The 23,382-nt window shown below is 35.0% G+C and overlaps 1 protein-coding gene across 1 annotated transcript in view; it reads right to left on the bottom strand.

The window, feature by feature from the left end:
• Window positions 1–247: 247 nt before the first annotated feature.
• The window catches only part of LOC309399729 (contactin-3-like), a 239,464-nt gene continuing 216,329 nt past the window's right edge, over window positions 248–23,382 (bottom strand). Inside the window, exons 12-20 of the mRNA XM_081967803.1 lie at window positions 21,374–21,572; window positions 21,135–21,284; window positions 19,358–19,428; window positions 16,715–16,949; window positions 16,438–16,553; window positions 14,996–15,182; window positions 9,096–9,208; window positions 6,502–6,670; window positions 248–2,349 (exon numbers count right to left, since the gene is read on the bottom strand). Of these exons, the coding sequence (XP_081823929.1) occupies window positions 2,255–2,349; window positions 6,502–6,670; window positions 9,096–9,208; window positions 14,996–15,182; window positions 16,438–16,553; window positions 16,715–16,949; window positions 19,358–19,428; window positions 21,135–21,284; window positions 21,374–21,572 (1,335 nt within the window). The 3' untranslated portion in view covers window positions 248–2,254. The remainder of the gene's footprint in view (window positions 2,350–6,501; window positions 6,671–9,095; window positions 9,209–14,995; window positions 15,183–16,437; window positions 16,554–16,714; window positions 16,950–19,357; window positions 19,429–21,134; window positions 21,285–21,373; window positions 21,573–23,382) is intronic.

The raw sequence follows: 23,382 nt of genomic DNA, 5'->3' as shown, positions 1-23,382 counted from the left end.
TCGCCCCGAATCTACACCCCGCCCCAAATTATGAAATACATATTCTATCCCAAAAAGAATTTCTATGTATTTGATAAAAAGCATAAACACATAATAATTTTAAACACATAAATGTAATTTTGGCTTCTAGCTTAACTACCATATGTATTAACAAGGACACACACTTAGAAAGACTATCTATCTATGATTTTTCCATTACACTGAAATATTTGAAATTCTGACATAACTAGAAATTTTCAATATTATAAATATTTTATTAGAATAAAAAAATACATACAGATAGCCATAGGATATATACACACAGCTAATAGTGGAAATAAAATTAGGCAAAACTTTTTCAATATGAAACTAGTATATTCTAAACATCTCATGGAGACAATAGCAGAAGGTAAATCCAGTAAGTTGATCATGAAAATGGTAGTCATAGGAACATGGTGTAGAATTTTCTTGTAACATGAATGGCAAAGTTACCATTCAGTGAATGAAGATTTGCTATGTATTATGTAAAGGAACTTTATTCCCATTGAAAGACAAGCATTTGGAAGCATCAATAGTTCCAATTTTCCATGTTGAGGAGCCAGTAGCTACAGTGTTATTTTGCTATGTACATTATATACAGACACCAAAAAGGAGAAACTGTCAAAGCTGTAGTCATGTGATTATTTTTTTTGTTCCGAAAACCTAATAAAATATAGAGCAATGCTTGAATTTTTACAGATCTTGTTCAAGAGTCTAACTCAAGTATCCAGTAGAAAGGTCAGAAAAAGTGAATCCATACAAATTGTATTTGGAGTGAGAATTATTTTTAGAAGCATTGAAATTGTAAACAAGATGCTTATACATTATTTGCAATGAAAAATTGGTCAAAAAGAAAATTAAATTTGTTTATATAAATAAGACAGCAGGAATGAATCTATCATCCAGAATAATTCTAAACAATGGGATAGAAACATTGCAATTGGACTTACATCCAAAGAGAGTATAACCTGGCATTTAGGACAGCAACAAATTGAGGGTTGCATATTCAAATACATTACATATAATTTAGGAAGTTATTTCCTGGCTATAAGGCTCTGGTGCATTGTACTGGAAGTGTGATGTTCTATTCTGGGCACTTCATCTGTTTCTAAAAAAATGCAAAGCAAAATACTAATACAGACGAAAACACAATGTAAAACTAAGAGAACAACAAGAGCTACAGTAGCTTACTAAAAGGATGTCCAAGCATAAATAAAATAAATGCAGATACTTTCAGACTTTGATATATCAAGAGGATCCTAAATGTTAAGGACTGAATTGAAAACTGCATGGATGAAAAGAATTGCAAGTGAATTTGTCCTGTAGAGCTTCTGAAGTATCTTCATAGATTAATATGGTTTTGAACCGAAAAGAAGCACAGTTCTTTTTTATGTGGGTGGAAAGACATGAAAAAGATAAGATATCATGCAGCGCTCTAATGTAAAAGCCAATCTGGGGATTTTCCACTTTTAAATTTTGAAACTGTACAAATACATTTTTCAACTAAGACATTCTAGGCGATTGCATCAGTCTAGAACAGAGGAGAATGCTATCTCCTTGAACAGCTTCTACAAATAAATCAAGCAAACAAACAAAAATCAGAAAAAAACTACCAGAAGCTACCAAACATTAATGAAGCAAAAAATAAAATAAAAATGGAAACGTGATGAACTTTTTAGTAAAACAGTTTCTTTGATACTTAACAGTTTACAACAAAAGTAAATATGTACAGTCTATATGGATATAAACAGAGATGATCATTTATTCAAATGAAGTCTAGCACTGAGAGGATTTAAGGAAATTATTCAAGGTTTTTCATCAAGCAGTGGTGAAATATAATTTGTAATTAATGCAAATTAATATTAAAAGGTTTTTATTTCAGACGTTAAAATAATTTCTTGTTACTTGGAAAACATAAAGACTCTCAAAGCATTTTTCCAATGCTCATCTTCTTATTTTTGTCACATCAGAAATATGTATTGTTAAAAAGTCCTTTGGTTCATTAAGTCTTAAGGCATTTTATATTCCTTTAGAAGGAATTGTTTGAGATGGACATGATCTTTATTTCTTTAGAATGAAATATCAGAAAGGATAAAAAATGTTTAAATGCAGACTGGTAGTAAATGCATGCATATTAACTCCCACCTATTATTTCTGTTGGTCTTGTAATGGTTGTCTTAAAAAGCACTTCAAAGTAAATGATACACCTGGTCTTGCACTATCTGAAATTACACTATCACAATATTGCATTGAAAATCAAGAACAGAGTTATTGACATCAAGCTGGAGAGGCAATTTAAGCTTTCTGCACAACTTCCTCTTGCATCCATACCTGAAACAAATGAGGAACAAAATAAAATATTAGTGGAAGAAGAAAAAAAATGTGCATTTTTAACAGTACCTTGCTCTTGAACTCAATGTTCTTTGGATTTATAAAGCTTTTGATTTTTGTAGGATATTTTTTACCTGCCTTCAACCACAACTTCATACACTAAAAACTCAATTCCCTGAGAGCTATTTTGGTGCACTCTACTAGATACTGGGGGACTGTGAATTATAGCCCTGCCTGTGGCAAAAAAACAGCTGGGTGACTTTATCTGGCTTAGGAGAAAGGCAAAGGCAAACTGCTTCTGAAAAATGTTGCTTTAAAATTCTAGGTAGTTGCCAGGAGTTAAGATGCCCTCAAAGGCATTTAAAAAAATCCTTACAGGTGATTCATCCCTATTTTTCTGAAGTTGCTTGCAAGACTATTGTAGAATTCATTGGGAAGCTCCAGACAACTGAAAAAATATTGAAACTAAAATATATGTTTGAAATTGCTCTGGGTATCATTCTGTATATTATATATTCCTAGCTGCTTAGAAGTAAGCTAGCAATAATTAGAGAGGGAAATGTAGACAGACATGCTTTTAAAGAAATATTTAAAAGGGACTGTGAGGTTGTTTGGTTTTTTTGGCCTCATGGGAACGTTATATATAACGTTTACTAAGGGATCTGTGCAGCCTCAATAATATATGTTCTCACTGTTTGATAGAAAAATGGTGTTCTATTTCTTGCCAAGTTTTTTTGAATGAATAATTTCATATTTTTCTTAGTGTTAGCATTGTATATGTACTGCATAGTTATATTTTACTATTTAATGGTTTTATGCACACTACTGACATTGCACTATTTTGAATCTCCAATTTGTGCAAAATAAAACAATAGAATCACTTTTTATTGTGGTAGTGATTGAGTATGCAGTACAGAATTAAGCAAACATTTATTTTAATCACTAAAGGCTCATAATGAGGCTGTAATTTATTCTGCCCTGTTCCTGCTAAATATTGAGAATAACAGAATAACAGACTTGGAAGGGACCATGGAGGTCTTCTAGTCCAAATCCCTGCACCAGCAAGAACCCTGTACTATTTCAGACAAATGGTTGCACAATCTCTTCTTAAAAACCTCCAGAGTTAGAGCACCCAAGATTTCTGGAGGCAAATTTTCCCACTGATTATTCTGTTGGGAAATTTCAACTCAATCTTCATTCCAATTAATTATGAAAAACAGAAATTCCTTAATTGTTTCTCATAATTAAGATTGAAGATGAGAAACATCTTACCAATAACAATAACAGACCTAGAACTAAGGGGAAATTTTTTCCAACAGAACAATTAATCAGAATCTTATCTATCAGATATAAACAAAGACTCCTTAGACTTAGTGAAATCTTTACTGATAAAAATCTTCAACCTTAATGGTTTCACTCTTGGCTAAAGGGGAAATAATTCCAAGATAATATAGCTGTATCTTTCTTGTTCTTGATAACATCCAATTGGATGAGATCACTGAAAAAACAAGTGTACTTAATTAGAGTTTGGAGTCCATTAAGTTGGTCAAAATTCCCATGGATGAAATATTGATGCAGACCTGAGGATAGCATTCCTCAATACATATATTTTGAGGGATGCTTGGTGGTCCCTCCAAGGTTGGTTGTTTTCTTGCAGTCCTTTCAATACCCAAACTCTATATCCTAATATCAGAAAAACCAAATGAACAGGTACATTATAGGTCCTTGATGGTGAACCTATGACACACATGCCAGAGATGGCATGCAGTGCCCTCTCTGATGGCACATTAGCCATCATGGGGGGGGGGGGCGCACACATTGCATTTTGGGAGTTCAAGAGTTCATGTGCACTTTGGACACTCGGTCCGGAAAAAGTTAGCCATCACTGGTATAGGTGGTACCTTGCTCAACAGTAGTAACTGTGAGAGAGAGATCTTGGAGTCCTAGTGGACAATCACTTAAATATGAGCAAGCAGTGTGCTACAGCTGCCCAAAGAGCCAACACAGTTCTAGGTTGCATTAGCAGAGGGATAGAATCAAGATCACGTGAAGTATTAATACCACTTTATAATGACTTGGTAAGGCCACACCTGGAATACTGCTTCCAATTTTGGTCACCACAATGTAAAAAAGATGTTGAGATTCTAGAAAGAGTGCAGGGAAGAGCAACAAAGATGATTAGGAGACTCGAGGATAAAACATATAAAGAATGGTTGCTGGAATTGGGTATGTCTAATTTAATGAAAAGAAGGACTAGGGGTGATATGATAGCAATGTTCCAATATATTAGGGGTTGCCACAAAGAAGGAGTCGAGCTATTCCCCAAAGCACCTGAGAGCTTTGGAGAAGCAATGGATGGAAACTACTCAAGGAGAGAAGCAACTTAGAACTAAGGAGAAATTTCCTGACAGTTAGAACCAGTGGAACATCTTGCCTCCAGAAGTTGTGAATTCTCCAACACCGGAAGTTTTTAAGAAGAGATTGAACAACCATTTGTCTGAAGTGGTATAGGATTACCTGCCTGAGCAGGGAGTTGGACTAGACGACCTCCAAGGTTTCTTCCAATGCTGTTATTCTATTCTATCATCAGTGCTAGTAATGAAACATCTGCAAGAAAACAACCAAGCTCAGAGACCACCAAGGACCCCTCATTTAAACCCTAAGCTACAAATAATTCCTCTATTGGTACATATATTTTATCTGCCACTGTTTCTTCAAATTGTAATTCTGTGATGTTTTTGAAAAGCCTGGTAAATATTAATTGTCTCTACTAATGAATAGATTAATTTGTCATTCTTTGCAAACACAATTACTGATTCAGGCTCTGACATTCAATTTTTTTAAAACAACAATCAAATTAATTAATTCGTTTGAAAATTATTTAGTGTGTGAAAGTAGCCAGTGGGTTCAACACAAATAATTGTCTGTGGAAGCTAGATAGAAAATGCTGACAATGTGTTTTGGCCTTGATTATGTTTATGCAGCCAATAAATCTCATCTCTCCAATTAAGCACAGGTATCTGGCATTCAATAAGTTTTTAGATTTTAGGACTTTGAAAACATTTTTTTCAGTTAAATTGTTTACCCTGTTCCTGAATATTGGCCTTTCATCCTTTTCTTTTCCTTTTATGTTTTGTTTGCGAAGAGACTACTCCTATATTATAAATTCCAAAACACATTATATGTTAAATGTAACTTTCTTTTGAAAAGTTGGGCCTGGTTCTGTGTAACTGTATGGACTTGTTCATATTGTTTTTTTTAAGCAGTACCAAGAAAGAGATTTGTCATTGCAAATTCCATAATTCAATCAATCAATCCATACATCAATCAAAAGTTTTATAATGTAATTTACAACCCTGGGATTTTTTTGGGGGTGGTCTCGTAACCAAGTATTAGTAAGGTTTGACTGTTCCTAGCCTTGTTGGAATCCGTCACAGTTAGCCAGACTGTCTCACTTACTTTATCTTTACTGAAATGCACAATATACTTTTAAAATAAGGTTTGAGTTCATACATACATTACAAGAATACAATATATGTTTGATCTATCAGAAATAACTAGGTGGAAATACAAATAAGAGCTATAGTGGCACAGTGGTTGGAATGCAGTACTGCAGGCTACTTCTGCTACCTGCCTGCAATTTGGCAGTTCGAATCTCACCAGACTCAAGGTTGACTCAGCCTTCCATCCTTCTGCGGTCAGTAAAGTGAGGACTCAGATTGTTGGGGGCAACATGCTGACTCTGAAAACCGCTTAGATAGGGTTGTAAACAGTGTGAAGCAGTATATATGTCTAAGTTCTATTTCTACTGCTAAATTAACTGAATATATTTTTCTTTAATTTCCTAAATTAAGCATTATTAAGGTCCTTCAGTTTCCTTTTAAAAATCTACTCTTCGAAGATTGTAAACGAGGGGTGAAACACCTTCTGCTTCTTAAATTGAACATTCACCTCCTATTTTGGCCATATTATGCAAAATGATATGCTAAAAGTAGAAATTTCAGCACACAGCCCTTTGTTTGAAAGCAAGTTCATCCGAAAGAAAAGATCAACTTCTTTCATCAAATAACATTCACATCTTATATTAAGTTTCATTCTGAAGATAAACCATCTTTTAAGAAAGCATTGTGCATTAGCATCCTGTGAACATACTTGCTAATTTAGGGACTTTAATCTGGTCACTGCTAATGCCATCTCCACCATCAGTCACTGCTTTCACTTCTATAACATAATCGTCATTTAAAGGAAGCAAAAGTTCTGCAGATGTTCTATTTGTGTCCAAGATACTAAGCTGGTTCTGACTGCTAGTCCAATATAAAACCTGCAGCATAAAAACAAAAGTGAAACTTTAGTGATACTACTTAATTATCACTTAATATTATTTCTAGATAGAAGGGGAAAAGATTCCTGAAAAAGGGTGAAAAAGAGGCTGGATATTTTGGTTTCTCAGTCATGGGATCTTTTAAACAAATAGATCATTATTCTATTTGAATGTGTCTTTTCCTGGAGCAAAAATTCAGGTAAGTATGTAAGGAACTAGGTGTATGATACATGGATATTAAAGCAAACAAAAAATGTGAGTATTTATGAACCATAGTAAAAGAAATCTTGCACATAGCAAGATGATTCTGGATAAAATAACTGTCTTTCATGCTATATTTAAATGATTATTCATTTCAGAACAATATGCAGAATTCCACTATAATAAACATTCTACAGAATAGAATTAACACACAAATGGTCATAGTCCAGATAATTTATTAAACTGTTCATAATATATGGACTGAAGGAATAGAGATTTTGTTCTAAGAAGTTTAATTAAAAGCTTAATTAATAACTGATTTTATTCTGCATATTCTAAATATTAGATAATATTCTAAAATATCATCAATGTTACTTGTGGTTAGTCAGAATTCTGCATATAATAACTTTTTCAGATTACTTATTTCACCTTTCCTAATTTTACCCAATAGTAAATCAGAAGTTGAGAGAATGAGAAGAAAGGAGAAAAGTGTGATATAGTCTGTGCTCCTTAAACTGGTCCCATCCAGAAGCCCAGGAGTAGGCTACTTGAGGGATACTTAACACTTTTGTTTCTTATGTTCATATTATTTGCTTTATTGAATAGTCTTGGACAACCACTGTCTCACAGGTGGGCTATAGTTAGAGGGTTGTATGCTGTATAGAATTTGCTGAAGAAAGAATGATGTACAAAGATAAAAACTGAAAAATTAAATGTGTGAGAACTGTAAGAAAGCAATGCACACAGTACAACATCAATTGTCTGGACCTCCATTCAATACATTTCAAGTGTACCAACAAAGTTCTAGTTACAATTTCACTCCAAACAATGGACAAACTCTTTATTTCCAAAGTAATTTGAATTTCAAACAATTAATGTAATTGCATAACTATATACTTTTCATTTTTATATCATTTGCATAATCATATGATTAGTCAACTAAAGCACATTGGTACAAAGGTATAAAACAGCAATTAAATAATTATGCCTAGTAACTAAGTATGACATTTGGATTTAACAGATATTCAGATTTAATAGGCATCTTCCCCCCCCCCCCTAATAATATATTCAATCATTGTTATATGTTCTGAAAAGGGATGGAAATAAATTGTTTTAGTTCTCTCTAAAACCAGTGTATTGTATTTTTATTGTTGGAAATTTCTAAGGTATATGTTGAAAAGTAGGGGACGTGATGGCTCAGTGGCTAAGACGTTGAGCTTGTCGATCAGAAAGGTCAGCAGTTCGGTGGTTCGAATCCCTAGGGCTGCGTAACGGAGTGAGCTCCCATTACTTGTCCCAGCTTCTGCTAATCTAGCAGTTCGAAAGCACGTAAACAATGCAAGTAGAAAAATAGGGACCACCTTTGGTGGGAAGGTAACAGCGTTCTGTGCACCTTTGGCATTTAGTCATGCCGGCCACATGACCAAGGAGATGTCTTCGGAAAGTGCTGGTTCTTCGGCTTTGAAACGGAGTTGAGAACCGCCCCCTAGAATTGGGAACAACTAGCACATATGTGCAAGGGAAACCTTTACCTTTACCTTTTTATGTTGAAAAGTGGTATACAAATTAAACAATACACAATAATCACAGTAATTATACAGTATAAAATACATAAATATATAATTACATACCATCAATATGAATAAAAATCAATAAGAATCAATATAGTACCCAGGTTAAAATGACATATCTTTTTATTTGTTTATTTTCTTATTCATTTATTTGGTCCTTGAGTCTGCGTTGACTGCAAAAAACTGCGTGGATTACAAGTAGACTCAACCTGTGACCAAAATTGAGCCCAAAATTTCTGTTGTTAAATGAGATATTTGTTAATTTTGCCCCATTTTACAACCTTTCTTTCTGCAGTTGTTAAATGAATCACTACAATTGTTAAGTTAGGAACGTGGCTGTTAAATGAATCTGGCTTCCCCATTGACTTTGCTTGTCAGAAGATTGCAAAAGGTGATCGCATGCCAAGCATCCAAATTTTGATCACATGACCATGGGGAAGCTGCCAATGATTGTAAGTGTGAAAAATGGTCATAAGTCACTTTCTACAATGCTGCTGTAACTTTGAATGGTCACTAAATGAACTGTTGTAAGTTGAGGTCTATCTAGATTTAAAAATGGACAATAACATAGCTGTGAAAACATAGAGAAAAAAGAGAATGCTGATATTTTCAAGGTGCGGTTTTAGTTACGTAGTATGCCTTCTTGAACTTACCTTATAGCCCACTACATCTGACTCATTTTCCATTGCATGGACCTGTTCCCAGTTCAGCACTACCCTTGAGTCTGTAATGTTCCACTCTACGTTTCCTGGAGGCTGGCTGGGTGCTTAAAAACATAATGAATATAAGGTTTAAATTTACTTGGCATTTGAAATTTCTCATGTCAAAGCAAATAATTCAGGTACCTGACTGTCACCACATCCTTTGTACACTGTTTTTGTATTTGAAAATATTTAGAAGGATGCAATTTTTTAAAATAATTTATTTTATTTTTAATTTTCAAAACAAACACAACACATCCTTCTTTAAATACTAAAGGAAGTGTATCAGTTGGTTACAAAAAGGTTTTCGTGCATCTCTTCCACAGTCAACAAACATAATTCATATTAACTCAAGTATTTTAACTCAGATATTAATACATGTTACCATCATACCTCCATTTTCATTTGACTATAATTGTTTAAACGTCCTTCATCATAAAATATACCAAGATTTAATACACAACCACATACTGGCATTTCATTTACTATTTCTAAAATCCTCCAATAACACTGAATCCTTATATCCTATTCTAGCTAAACATCCATAATACTTAATAACAAAGTTTTCTAATCCTCCTTTCCAAATCACTGTTTACAATTTATACCGAGTTTCCTTATGTTGTACCCATACCTGTATATACATTGTTATCATTATCCCTTCTTTATTTAACTATATCCTGCATCATAACATTTCCCCCCTAATAATCAAGACTTAACTGTATCTAACTTAGTTCTTTTTTATTAAGCTTTATATATAATCCAAAAGGATTTCTAATCTTCTTTTCATGGGTGCCATTGAATATTCATATCCCATTATTACTTATCATAACACTACACATTGTATATTATCATCATTATCAATTATTTATTTAACTATATCTATTGTCACTAAATTTTATTGAGTTTAACTAGTTTTAAATTATACACTTCCATCTATCAACCTGTATCTTTCCAGTAGCAAAACAGTCTCATATCTTCTGCCATTTGTGGTGTCAGTCCTCCAATCATCTCCTTAATCAGCTTTATATGGATTCCTCTTAGCAACTCCTTGCTTATGTAATTTTGATGCCCTTCTTCTGTTTCCTTAATCAGCTTATCTTTGATTGCGGTAGTGTTATCAATGATATTGCTAATAAAATTTATCTCTTTAAATCCATAAAGTCTTTTGTTTTTTCTTCTTCTGTATCTTGCCATCTGGGGTAGATCCAAGAGAAGTTCTTCAAGCCGGCAACAAAAAGTCCAGCCATTAGGCTGATGAAGTCGGGGCGGCTCCAAAACAGAAGGATACGGAAAGTGAAAGTGTTTCTAGCTGGTGAGGAATTTTTACCGTTTTAAAAGAGACTGCCTATAAAAAACTTAAAACTAATTTAAATTGGAGAACAGAAGAAATAAACGGTGGAATTAAATTTGGAATGGTTTTGGACAGTGGGTTATCTTACTTTTTAAATGCTATCTTCATGAATGGAATTTATGCAAACTTTTTAAAACGAATGGATTAAGTTTTCTTCTATTTTTTTTCCTTTTATTATTCTTTGTAACCTATGGACTAAAAATTTCCTCTTTCATTACTGTGGGTGTTCGTCTAACTCATTCAAGAATCAGACTTTTTTTTAACTTGAACTACAAAAAAGATACAAAAAGAAACAAAGAAGATTGCAACAATAACACTGCTACTGGGAGGCTGGTGGTTTGTGTATTGGAAACTAAACACTCTTACTTTTCCCATTGATTATCCTGGCTTGGCACTCCAAGGTCTCACTGTTTGTTTATAGAGAGTGATAAGAAGAAGAGCATACAGATGTCCCTTTAAAGTATATCTTTAACCAGAGAAAGGTGAAAATAAAACATTATTGTGAATCTATGCTTAATCTTGTTAAAACCTTCCAAGCTAGAGCAGCAATGTTTGTTAGCTGGAGACAATGGCACAATTTCAACAGCAGAAATAAATTTTAAGTCTGCAAAAGATATTCTCAGAAACACAGAAATTATCAAACACATATGAGAGGATAGAGAAGAAGTTGGAAGACTTAGAGCATCTAACAGTAAAATATGATGAAGAAGTTGGAGATGCTTATCAAATGGAAAAAGTGGTGATTAAAATCCTAAAAATTGAAGAGGAAAATAAAAGTAAATAAATTAAAATTGCTGATATTTATGGTGATTGGTTTGTCTCTGAAAATGGAAAGAGTGGAATACTGAAAGAGGAATTAAATGGAGGGATACGATTTTTTTAAAGTGACTGAATTCCACGGAATATTCTGCTGGGTGAAATTCACACCCAAGCTTGCAAGTGATACTTATGCCATTTCAAATAGGCCTAAATAAACATCACTACAAACTAGAATGGAATGCATGCAAACACACAGACATGCACACACATACAGGTGGTCCTTTGCATAATTATCTATGCAATTATTTTTCATTATTCTCTTTTTATCTTCTTCATTTAATGGCTTGTTGCAGATTCCTATGAATGACTGCAAAAAAAAAAAAAGACGCCACTTTACATTTTGTATCAAATGATGGACAAACAAAAGCCATTGGGATTTTGCAAGGAGGCATCATCCGAACTCTTGACAATTTAATTATTGAATAAAATAATTACAATTATAATAGAATAGGAAAAAAAAATCAATGTATTTGGAATTCACTGGAGATCAGGGAATCCTAGAACACATAGCTTGACATGGGAAAAATAATTCCACCATCTTGAATTGAATTCCAGCAAAACTGAATAGAGAAGTCACTCTTCTAAATACTGCTGAAATTATTCAGAAAACTCAATAGATTTTAGTCCTATCTGATTGCAAGGCAAGACCCATTAGTCACAAGTTGCTATTTCCTAAAATCGCAGGATAATTAGATTAGCAGTTGGTCAAGTCATAAATAATTAAACTTTGGACATCACTTTCTAAGCATGCTAATGATCAGTTGTGTAGCTTACTCTCAGGATGACCTCCAATTTAATAGGTATTGATGGTACGACTATGAATTATCAGGTACACAATAGCATCTGTATGCTATAAATATCCGTGCAAATGTAAAGTTATAAGAAATAGAAAAGAGCGACAAATCTGGAGACTGGAAAAAAGATAGAGAGGGAGAGGATAGAACAAAGAATTATCTGGCTTCAATTTTGTAGTGAGCAAAGAATTTTGGAGATTATATTGAGATGACATTATGTTATACCAAGTTAAAGTGACCACAGATTTTCCACAAGAATTTTTGACTTCAGATTGGTCCTTCAGGTCATCCAATGATACATCCCTTACTACTGTAACTGAGTTCACTAATCTTGCTTCTAGCTGTATTTTTTATTGCATCCTTCCATCATTCTCAGGATTCCAGACTTCTCCTCCAGCAAACTAGATCATTGCATATTATTTGAACTTGGATATTTATGTCTCAAGTGAGAAATCTGGGCTGATTTGTTTGATAATCTCATTCTTTGTTTTCTTGATTACTAACGTTCAAAAGCATTTATATCCCTATTTCTTCAAAGTTCAACTTTTGCTTCCATAGATTGTCTGCACGGTTTTGATCTTTGTAGGAATAAACACATCCCAGCATCTGAATATCTTTTCAAAGACCTTCATGGCTGTCTATAATGGGCAAATCTGCAGTGTAGTTCTTGCCTGGTGGTTCTGATAGTACTAACAGTCAATCCTAAAAAACAGAAAGTACGCCCCACTTCAATATCTTCATTGTTCATTTCTAGGGATGGTTACTGTAGTTATGATTTTGTTTTTATTTATTCTCAGTCCCTTTTTTTCCACTGTGCTTCTTGACATTCATTATAGGAGTTTTGCAATTCCCAAGCTGAGCTAAATCAGCAGATGAAAGCCAATCAATTACTGTAATATGATCTTGAGCTTATGCCTATCATTTTCAATGATACAATATGAGAAGAATGAAATAAGATGGTAAATGTGTATATGAATGTATCAACTAAGAAACAGAAGATAGAAAACAGGATGTTGAACAAATGGTGCAAACTACCAAGAAGAGAAATTATAGTCAGAAAAGAAAGAACTGAACCAAGAATTCCAAAGAACTATTAGGAGAAACAAGTAGTTTTGCAATGACAACTTCAAAAGTGAAGTTGTAGAAAAACAAGAAGTGTTAAAAGGATATCTGAACTTAGAAAGAATTTACACTCTCTAATTGGTATGACAAAGGTTACTTGTTCTTTCTTCCATTCAATCGTGTCTGATTCTTGGAAACTGCCTGAACTAGTCCCTGAAATTTTCTTGACAAGGTTTTTCAGAAGTGGTTTGCCATTGCTTCCTTTCTATGGCTGAGAGAAAAAGACTGGCCCAAGGACCTTTGGCTTTGTGCCTAAAGTGGAACTAGCATGCACAGTTTTCTGATTTGTAGCTTGATGCCTTAACCACTACACTAAACTGGCTCTCTTATAGGATACTAGTAGACAGATGATAACTGAATCAAAGATCAGACAAAGATGAAAAGTTTATACTGAAAATCTGTACAGTAAAAATATTAAATATCTGAGAAGATAGTCCCCATTTACAAAACTCTCTGCTATTATAAGGTTTGTTACTGAGAGTTTCTTGTATAAATAAGCAGCTATATAAATTGCATTAATAAAATATTGTTAGATCAGGTCTCTGGACATTACCAAGTTGGAAGTCTACAGAATCCTCTGGAATATCTACAGAAAAATGCAAGCAACTCTCAAAAATGTTTCTGACAACAACAACACTGACAGAACTTTGCTAATCCAGTTTGATGTGTGTTGATCACAAAAGGGAATCAATACCTAGAAAGACTCATTGGGTATACTGAAGCATATGGCAGGATAATAAAAGAAGGAAGAAAAATAGAGAAAATGTTTTTATTTTCTATTTCTGTTCACACAGCTGTTTAGAGCTCCTGCTTGTAGTTACTCAAGAGTGAAAGGGGTTAAAGTGATTTTGTGACTTGGTAGAAATGGAAATTAACTTTTCTAAACTTGGGATAATGGAAGCTGAAATAACTTATGCTACTACATGTTCATCCCAATATATAGCCCTTGACATATAGGTGTATAAAATTCTGTACAGGTAATCCTTGAGTTACAACCGTAATGGAGCCTTCCCGCAAAGTTGTGACAGATGTAAAGTGGATTCTCACATGATTGGACCAGATCATCACACGTGCCCTATTTCCCCGAAAATAAGACCTCTCTGGATAATAAGCCCAATCAGGCTTTTGAGCACATGCACTAAAATAAGCCCTCCCCTGAAAATAAGCCCTCTCGAAAATAAGGCCAAGCGCTTATTTCGGGGGGGGGGGGAACACGGTACAAACATCTTTGTGGTGGTAATTAAGCCAATAATACAATCATTAAACCAGCACCAAGATTAAGTAAACTGCCGTGTGCCTGAAATGTAGTCATGTGACTCAAGGGGTAGGAGAAGGCAGCCGTCAAATCAGGTCAAAAGCATCTTTAGGGAATCCATTGTAACTTTGAATAGTTGCTAAGCAATAGGTTGTAAGTTGAGGACTAATTGTACACAGATTTTAATCAATGGAAGTTCAAAAGCATCTTTATAAAGAGGAAAATGAAATACGTTGTGGAACAGCCAGGCTTTAATGAACAAATGAAGCTCCAGAATTCATATAAAAAGGGCTTTCTAATTACCTTCAATATAATAGTAATGTTTCTAATACATTGACAATATTGGGGCAGGAATATATTGAAGTCTAATTGCTTTTCTGTATCTCACAATGCCTATAGTAGCATATACCTCATTATATTTAAATTGTTATTTTCTTTCCAGAAAATAAAAGAGTAATTTTTAATTCACTGAGATAGCAAGTATGCTCTTAATGCTCCTGAAGATACCTACGTGGCTTTTTTGTGGTAGCATTGACAGTGGCACTGAAAGGACCTGCTCCTGCACTGTTGTATGCTCGAACAGCTGTATAATATACGAAGTTGCTCATCAAGTCTGTTATTTTCACTGAGGTCTCCTTTCCAGTGGCTCTTATTTTGTTTGAAGACTGTTCTTTCCCACCATTGTTCCAATATCTTACCTAAAGGGAATAAGTAACAGATTAATTTAAATCACACTGTTGACACCATTGTTTGTTCAGATCTACACTTTATCATAGGTAAAGGTTCCCCTCGAACTTATGTGCTAGTCGTTCCTGGCTCCAGGGGGCGGTGCTAATCTCTGTTTCAAAGCTGAAGAGTTAGTGCTGTCCAAAGATGTCTTCGTGGTCATGTGGCTAGCATGACTAAATGCTGAAGGCATATGGAACACTGTTACCTTCACACCAAAGGTGGTTCCTATTTTTCAACTTGCAGCTTTACATGCTTTCGAACTACTAGGTTGGCAGAAGATGGGACAAATAACGGGAGCTCACTCCATTACGCAGCACTAGGGATCTGAACCGCTGACCTTTCTGATCGACAAGCTCAGCATCTTAGCCACTGAGCCACCGCGTTCCCTACTTTATCATATGTTGCTTAATTAAAATAGCTGAAATGAAATGTTGTTTCCAGGTTGTCGTGGGAAAAAACACCAGGAGAAAAATACCATATATACCTCTATGAAATCCTAAAGAGTTTTATTTTTATTTGATATTTACTGAATAGACTTCTAATGCTGGATGAGTATACCACATTTTCTACTGTGATGTAGATAAAAACAGCAGAATCAAATTGTGTACTTGAGCATCAAATTCTGCACCTATTTTTGCAGTCAACTTCAAAAAAAAAAGGCATTGCTCATATTCAATTTTCCAAAACCAAAACCTTTCTGCACTTAAAATACAACCAGTTGTATATAGGATGCATTTTGATTGAAGATTGTGTGCTTGTCATGGGTAGAGATGGAGCAGTTACCAAAGAAGCACATATAGAAGTTGGTTGCCAATTAATTTTCATTCTCAGTAGCAGTTTTTGTGATCTTGCTATAATTGATCTGGTGTAATGCCAGCAAAAAAGCTAAAACTCAAGTTGTGTATAAAATCTGTGAATATTTACATTTGGTTTTTATATTCCCCATAAGATCAGATTAATTTGCAGCTATGCCATGTGTTCATCTAGGTTCAGAAGCAGAAAGCTGCTTTTCCAACTTTGAAGAATCAGCCATTTAACTAAAGTGGGAATGGGGGAAAAAATTCTATAAGTTTCCATGACTCATTTTTCTATTGTGAAATAGAGACTGGATGGGTGATTCTTAATAGGAAGCACAGGGTTACTATTTCAAATGATTAATTATTTGAAAGTGAAAAGCATCCCATCACAGTAAGGGGAAAAAGTACGACAAAAATTTGGTATTACCTCATAGCCTAATAATCTCCCACTGCCCATTTTCCAAGGAATGGGAATCCAGGTAACTTCAATTGTGGAAGAAGACAGACTATTTGCAGAAACACCAGAAGGAGCTGTTGTAGGCTCTGAATAAGGAGACAAAGAACAAAGAATACTAATAAAAAAGGAGCAATCTAAGGTCACGATTTGCCAGTCAATTCAAATGCCTGCACTGAAATTAACAAAGCAAATTCTTCTTTTATTCATTTGCAGCTAAAATGCCTAATAAAATTATTCAGTAACTCACCCTCTTCAGCAGAATACACTGTGGCCACTGGACTAAACGGTCCTTCTCCTTTATTATTGTATACTCCAACTTTGACTTCATATGGTGAAAATGGTAAGATGCTTTCATTCCTAAAGACATATCTTGGGGTGTCAGGTGATGTAACAACTGTCTGTATCCAGGTTGTAATCCCAAGAGGTCGGAAAGCAACTACATAACCAAATCCTTCACCATTCTGTAATTCTTCAGGAACTGGCTAAACACATAGATGGCATGCAAATAAGATACTAAAATCATCATTAATCATTAATCATCATCTTTGTAGAAATCTTCCAATTTGACAATGATTTGAGATCTCATAAAACCTCTATCAATCATTTTAATAGCATAGCTTTCTGAATGTAGTAATTTTAGTTTAGTAAAAGAAAAAAATGACCTCCAGCATATGAAAATTTAGAATATACTGAACTTCTACTTGTAAGCTTACTTATTTGGCAATAGCTCCCAGGACATTTAGTGGCTCTTACTGCTAAGATGGTATATTAAATAAAGCTAAAAGACTGGCATCTAGGACCTTGAAGTACATGAAATTTCATATACATAGTTCTATGGGACTTACAGTATGTGTTCTAAGTTATTTTAGTTAAAGCTCTGAAGACTATGCTCTGTCTGTTTTACAATGCCTTCAAATCTGTCAGAATTTTTTAAATCAGTTCTTTTAAAGACAAAAAATATATCAAGTTAGTTAATAAAGTGCTTGACTTCAGGTTGACTGTTCACCTTGTCCTTTATTAAAACCTGAAATTAAATGTTGCATGGCATTATCTTATGCCTTTTCAATGAAGGTCAAAATACAACAAGATATACTGCATAAGCCTATCTAGTGATCATTGTCAACCAGTTATTAACCACCAGTAGTTAACTGGGTGCTATACAGAAAATAAAACAGATTAGGCCTTTCTTTAACATAAAGTAGGAAGACAAAATACTAATATTAAACCAAATAGATATTTAATTACTGCTGTGTAATAAATTCATATGTATTAAAAGGAAGAGTTGGTAAAATGAGAAGAAGTAAAAATGGATAACATCTATTTCATTCCCAGAAAACCTGATAAAATAATAAAAATAATGTGAAAGACACAAGACGCTGTTGGATGTGAAAAGAAATTACTTAACTGTAATTACAAAATTACCAAAAAATGAAAAAAAGGAACGTAAGATGAAGGTTGTAACTAGTGAAATAGAACTGAAACCTAAATTCTATTGCCTAATGCTACCAGAGTAGCATTACAATAAGCTTTAACCGTAAAAAGGCTATGGAATTATTCATATGGTAGAAAGGTGGAGTATAATTCAAAGTATGGATATACGTGTGAATGAGTCATTCAGTTTAATGGAGGGAATTCCCACATGAGGTTTTTCTCATTACTCTAAAATAACCTCCAGATCTCTGTTGCTTATGCTATCTTTTGCTTTCAGGAGCTTTGTAAATGGAAAAGATTATGGTTGGAGGTACCCCTTTTCTTTCTTTCTCTGATTATGGTATTAGCAAAACAACTGAAGGAATCTTCAGTGTGTATGTTTGGGTAGCTGTCTATGGCCAGTGAGGCTAAGGAAAATGGACCCAGGATTCTCCACTTGGTTCTGCTATACAAATAATGTAAAACCATGAATAAAACTATGGAATGTTACACTAACTGTGTAAATAAATGTATAAAAATTGTACCACAGTAAAATATCAATTTTTTTTTAAAAAGAAACAGAATATGTACATAACAAGTCTATGATATGATATGCATTTGTCAGTTACTCACATTCATAGTTAAATATGTTGGTATGGATGGACCTGTTAGTTACCGTATATACTTGAGTATAAGCCAAATTTTTCAGCCCACTTTTTGGGCTGAAAAATCCACTTCGGTTTATACTCCAGTGAACAAAAAAAAAGGAGGGAAGCTTCTGCAAAGGCGAGTGACAACAAGTCTCCCAGGCTTTAATTTGCCGAGCTGTGAGCACGCGCCTGTTTTCCACGGCGTGGAGCAGCGGCGAGATTCTGGGCAGCGAGCGATGATTCCGGGGGCCATCAGTGGGGGGGGGCAGGGTCCCCCCTCGTGTTCCTCATCTTCCCGGATGGCCCCTGGAATCATCGCTCGCCGCGCAGAATCTCGCCGCTGCTCCACGCCGTGGAAAACAGGCGCGTGCGCACAGCTCGGCAAATTAAAGCCTGGGAGACTTGTTGTCACTCGCCTTTGCAGAAGCTTCCCTCCGAAGCGTTCCGAGGGAGGGCTGTAAACTTCCCTCCGAAGTCTTGGGATGTTCTGAGGAGCCCTCCAAGGCAAAACGCCGCTGCCAGGTAGTTAAAAGTACGTCTCTGATTCGTCTCTGTCAGTCTCTCTCTGATTTCCTCTCTCTCTCCCTCTCTCTGTTCCTCTGTCTGTCTGTCTCACTCTCACACACACACACTGTGGTCACCTTGTTGAGTGTTCCAATCACATTTGAAACACTCAACAACTGGCCTCGGCTTATACTCGAGTCAATAACTTTTTCCAGTTTTTTTGGGTAAAATTAGGGGTCTCGGCTTATACTCGAGTCGGCTTATACTCAAGTATATACGGTAATTATGAATTACTGGGAAGGAGGAGGAGGAGGAGGACTACTTACATCCCATGTTATGACCAATTCAGACCTGCTGCCTCCACCTCCGCTTACTTCAGATGGTGGTACTTCTGGAACTGTGAAGAAGAAAAGCGACATTATATGTTCTCATATGATGTTAATCTTGTTAAGGTCTGGAGGGAGGCAGCTGGACAATCATCTACTTCTGAACCTTTGAGCAATATTCAGTATAATAATGGTATATTTTTTCTCCGCTTACAGGAGTTGGGGATTAAAAGCACTTTTTCTAGTATTTCCTTAGTGGCTCATTTTGATTAGTGGTTATATCAATGTAGTAGACATTAATTGTGGGGTGTGATGGGGTTTAGTTCCTCTCCTTTATTTAACATATACATGAAGCAGCTGGAAAAAAAAAACTCATGCATTGGGAGTACAGGTAGTCCTTGACATATGACCAGTCATTTAATGACCGTTCAAAATTATGATGGGCCTGGCCCTTGTGCTTTAGTTTGTAAAAGATTTCTGGCACTGTCAAAAGTCATGTCACACAAACATCCCTGGAAATGCAGTCACATATATGCATTTCAAGCAATTGGAAATTGCCTTGTCTTTATGACTACAGCAGTGTTTCTCAACCTTGGCAACTTGAAGATGTCCGGACTTCAAGTCCCAGAATTCCTCAGCCAGCATTCCATGGATTATAGTATTCCGTGGTCACGTGCTGTGCAATTTGATGACTTTTTTGTCAGTTTCCAGCAAAAAACTACACATTTGGAAGAATGCACTTACATTTACAACTGTGGCATTCACTTAATAACCACAGATGTACTTAATGACTGCTGCAAAAAATGTTGTAAATGTTGTTTACAAAATCAATGCTGGTTATGTGAGTGTCTCGACTTATGACCGTAATGACATATCTGGTTCCAAATGAGGTTGTAAGTCAAGGACTACCTACATTATGCTATCCTGAAAAGTAGAGAGAATATATGTACACACATAAATGACAAAACAAACTGTGTAAGACACACAAGCAATATAGGCACTGGCAGTGTTAATATAAAAAATTCTAAAGGAAATCTTATTCTTATGCAATAAATCCCTGTATAACACTTCTGTTCAATAATCACACAAATTTACTTTATTTCCTTACACTTTGAAAATTGTAAAATAGGGTTTTTTTTAAACTATTGTGAGCTAAGCTATGATCTTGTATCTATATTAATTTTATTTTTCTAAACTTTAGAAATATAACTGCAATATAGAATAATTTTATTGTTCCCAGGCAGGTTTTTTCTCTCCACTTATAATATTCCAGAGCTAAACATCAAACAAGACTAATACTTAGTGACCTGTCTAGTAATCTCCCACCCTTGCTGACTGAAATTAGTTTCCCCTTATCTTGAGGATTTAAGATACACTTGTTACACCTCATCTAAAGGTGTTCATTGGTGTCAAAAACAATGCATTAACTTTGCCAGCAGAAAGCTGTGCTAAAAACATTCTCTTGTGGAAGGATTTTTTATTTATTTAAAGGATAGTTGACTCTGAGTTGACTGAATCTCAGTAGCATAGCAACACTACATTATTCAATCTTCTTTTTTGATTGTTTAAATTAATATAATTTTGCATACTTGTCCTTGCATACACTGTCAAAATATTAAAGATTTGATAGATGCTGAATGGCACATTATCCTCCCATCTCTTGAGCCAGGTTGGGCAGTGAGGTGAGAAAATATGTTACAAGGGTTGCAAGCAATAAGACCCATTTTGCTAGGCTGAAATTATCAAATAAAACAAGCAAACAAAGAGACCCACTAACCTGCCTCTTCAGTTCTTACTTTTTCTGAGGGTAAACTAGGTTCTCCACCTCCAATTTTGTTGTTGGCAACTACACGGAATTCATATTCAACCCAAGGGTTTAAATCTACTGCAGTAGCCATGTATGTTGTCCCATCAATGACATCAGGAACTGTCATAAAACATTTTGGAAGAAATTATGAAGTTCTTTTTTTTCTCCCCAAGATTTATAAAATTTCTAAGGATAGCTATAAACTTTACCTGTTCTGGCCCTTTGCCAACCCACTGAAAATGGTGTCCTGGCCTGAACAGTGTAGCCAGTGATTGGACTGTGATTATCTAAGCCTTCATACCAAGAAATCTGAGCTGTTGTGGCTGTTATTTCATCCACTTTTACATGCTCTGGAGGTCCAGGTGAACCTAATGCAATAAGATAGCACATTTTAAAGTAGGTTGTGACCTTGTAAGTTAAAAATCATTACCACATAATACCAAATGATTTTTGTTTTTCCATCACGGTAAATAAGAATAAATCAATATATAGAGTAAAAAAAGAGATATTTGTACATTCACCAAACTGTTGATTTGTTATTTTATAGTAATAAAAGGAAGCTGTAAAATATGAATTCAATAAGAGGACAATAAATTTCTCTACCATTAAATTGTGCCTTTTAATTTAGTCTTTAATATCCTCTCCTGAATCTGTCAATGTTTTGGGTCTGACAAGTTGCTATCTAAAGCAGTTTTGCTGTGAAGCTTCACACAATATCAGCACCATGGACAGCAATACAGCACTAGGAATTTGACTTTTTTTTCTAGGAGAGGAGCGTCTTTGGGAGCAGAGCAGAGCAAATTAAAGCCCCACTAAAAAACAATAATTTTCTATTGTTGGAAAGTTCACATTTAACATATTCTCCAAGTCATGTTCTTCTTAGTCTGTCTGTCTCTCTGTTTCTCTGTCTGTCTGTCTGTCTATCTATGGCTCTGTGTGTGTGTGTGTGTGTGTGTGTGTGTGTGTGTGTGTTCCAGCATAACTCCGGAATGCCTCGAGCAATTTCAACCAACTTGGTACACAGATGACTTACTCTCTGGAAACAAATACTGGGTGGGGTGGGGTGTAAGACACCCCTAACACCCCTTGCAGTATGTGTTATGTTACAATACAGCCTGTTGTGCCTTAAAATGGATTCTACTATACATCACAGTAGAGTTGCCATGGTAATGGCTTCACAGTACTCCACAAGGGGGCTCCCTGTGGTAAGGGGGAAAATCCAACATCAGAAATTATTTTTGGTTCGGACATTTTCCCCCTATAAATAAATACCTAGGCAACACCGGGTTACCAGCACTAGTTCATTATAAATAGGGAGCGATCGGCTTTATATTTGTATTTTGAAACTTTTAAAAATATTTTATTGTCTATACTGGAAAACAGACTACAAATTATTGTAATGATAATGCCATTATCAGCCTCAGGTTGGACATGGAGCCTATATTTTCAAATACTGCTTGATTCTGAACACTCATGTTTAAATAAGAAAGCTTGCAAAATTAATTTACACATGCAGCCTGTTTGATGGTGAAAATACTATTCTTACCTAAACACAAAGCACTGTGTCTGTCAGAAAGCAAGCCGAATCAAATGTGAAGATGATTGCCTTTTCATACAGGTCATTTCTGAAGATGCCCAATAGTTTTATAAATGCAATAGTCAGTTCAATTAACACAAATGCTCTTATGGTTTGGGGAAATTATATTAAGAAATGTAAGCAGTACCAAGTCATACAAAATAATGTTGAATGTAAAGTATTATGTGGTAATGGATTTGCACTAGTATAAAATGCTAATGTGCCAGCTGGAAAGCACCCTATTCACCAATCTTTTGTTTAATTGTAATTTCCCTATCTATCAAATAATGCCTGTATTATTTATGTAGCTGGGAACAGTGGAATGAATATGGATTGTGAGCACTAGTTCAAGGCAAATTTTTAATAGCACGACTTCAGTCCTATAGAACCAAAAAGTGCAGCTTTATTTGTAGAAAAATACTTAAAATATATAAGTACCTGTAATTAAATTAATTTTTAGAATTCATTAACGTATTTAATTCACTATTAAGGAGAACTTGTCAGAGAACCAATTTGGGCTAATGGTTAAGGCACCAGGCTAGAAAGCAGGAGTGAGTCCAAGTCCTGCCTCAGGCATGAGAACCAGCTGGGTGATTTTGGACTAGTTACTCTCTATTAGCTCAGCTCACTCACAGGGTTGTT

Source organism: Natrix helvetica (genome assembly GCF_964273705.1).
Source record: "Natrix helvetica genome assembly, chromosome: 1".
NCBI classification, from domain to species: domain Eukaryota; kingdom Metazoa; phylum Chordata; class Lepidosauria; order Squamata; family Natricidae; genus Natrix; species Natrix helvetica.
This window is presented reverse-complemented; position numbering and strand designations above follow the sequence as displayed.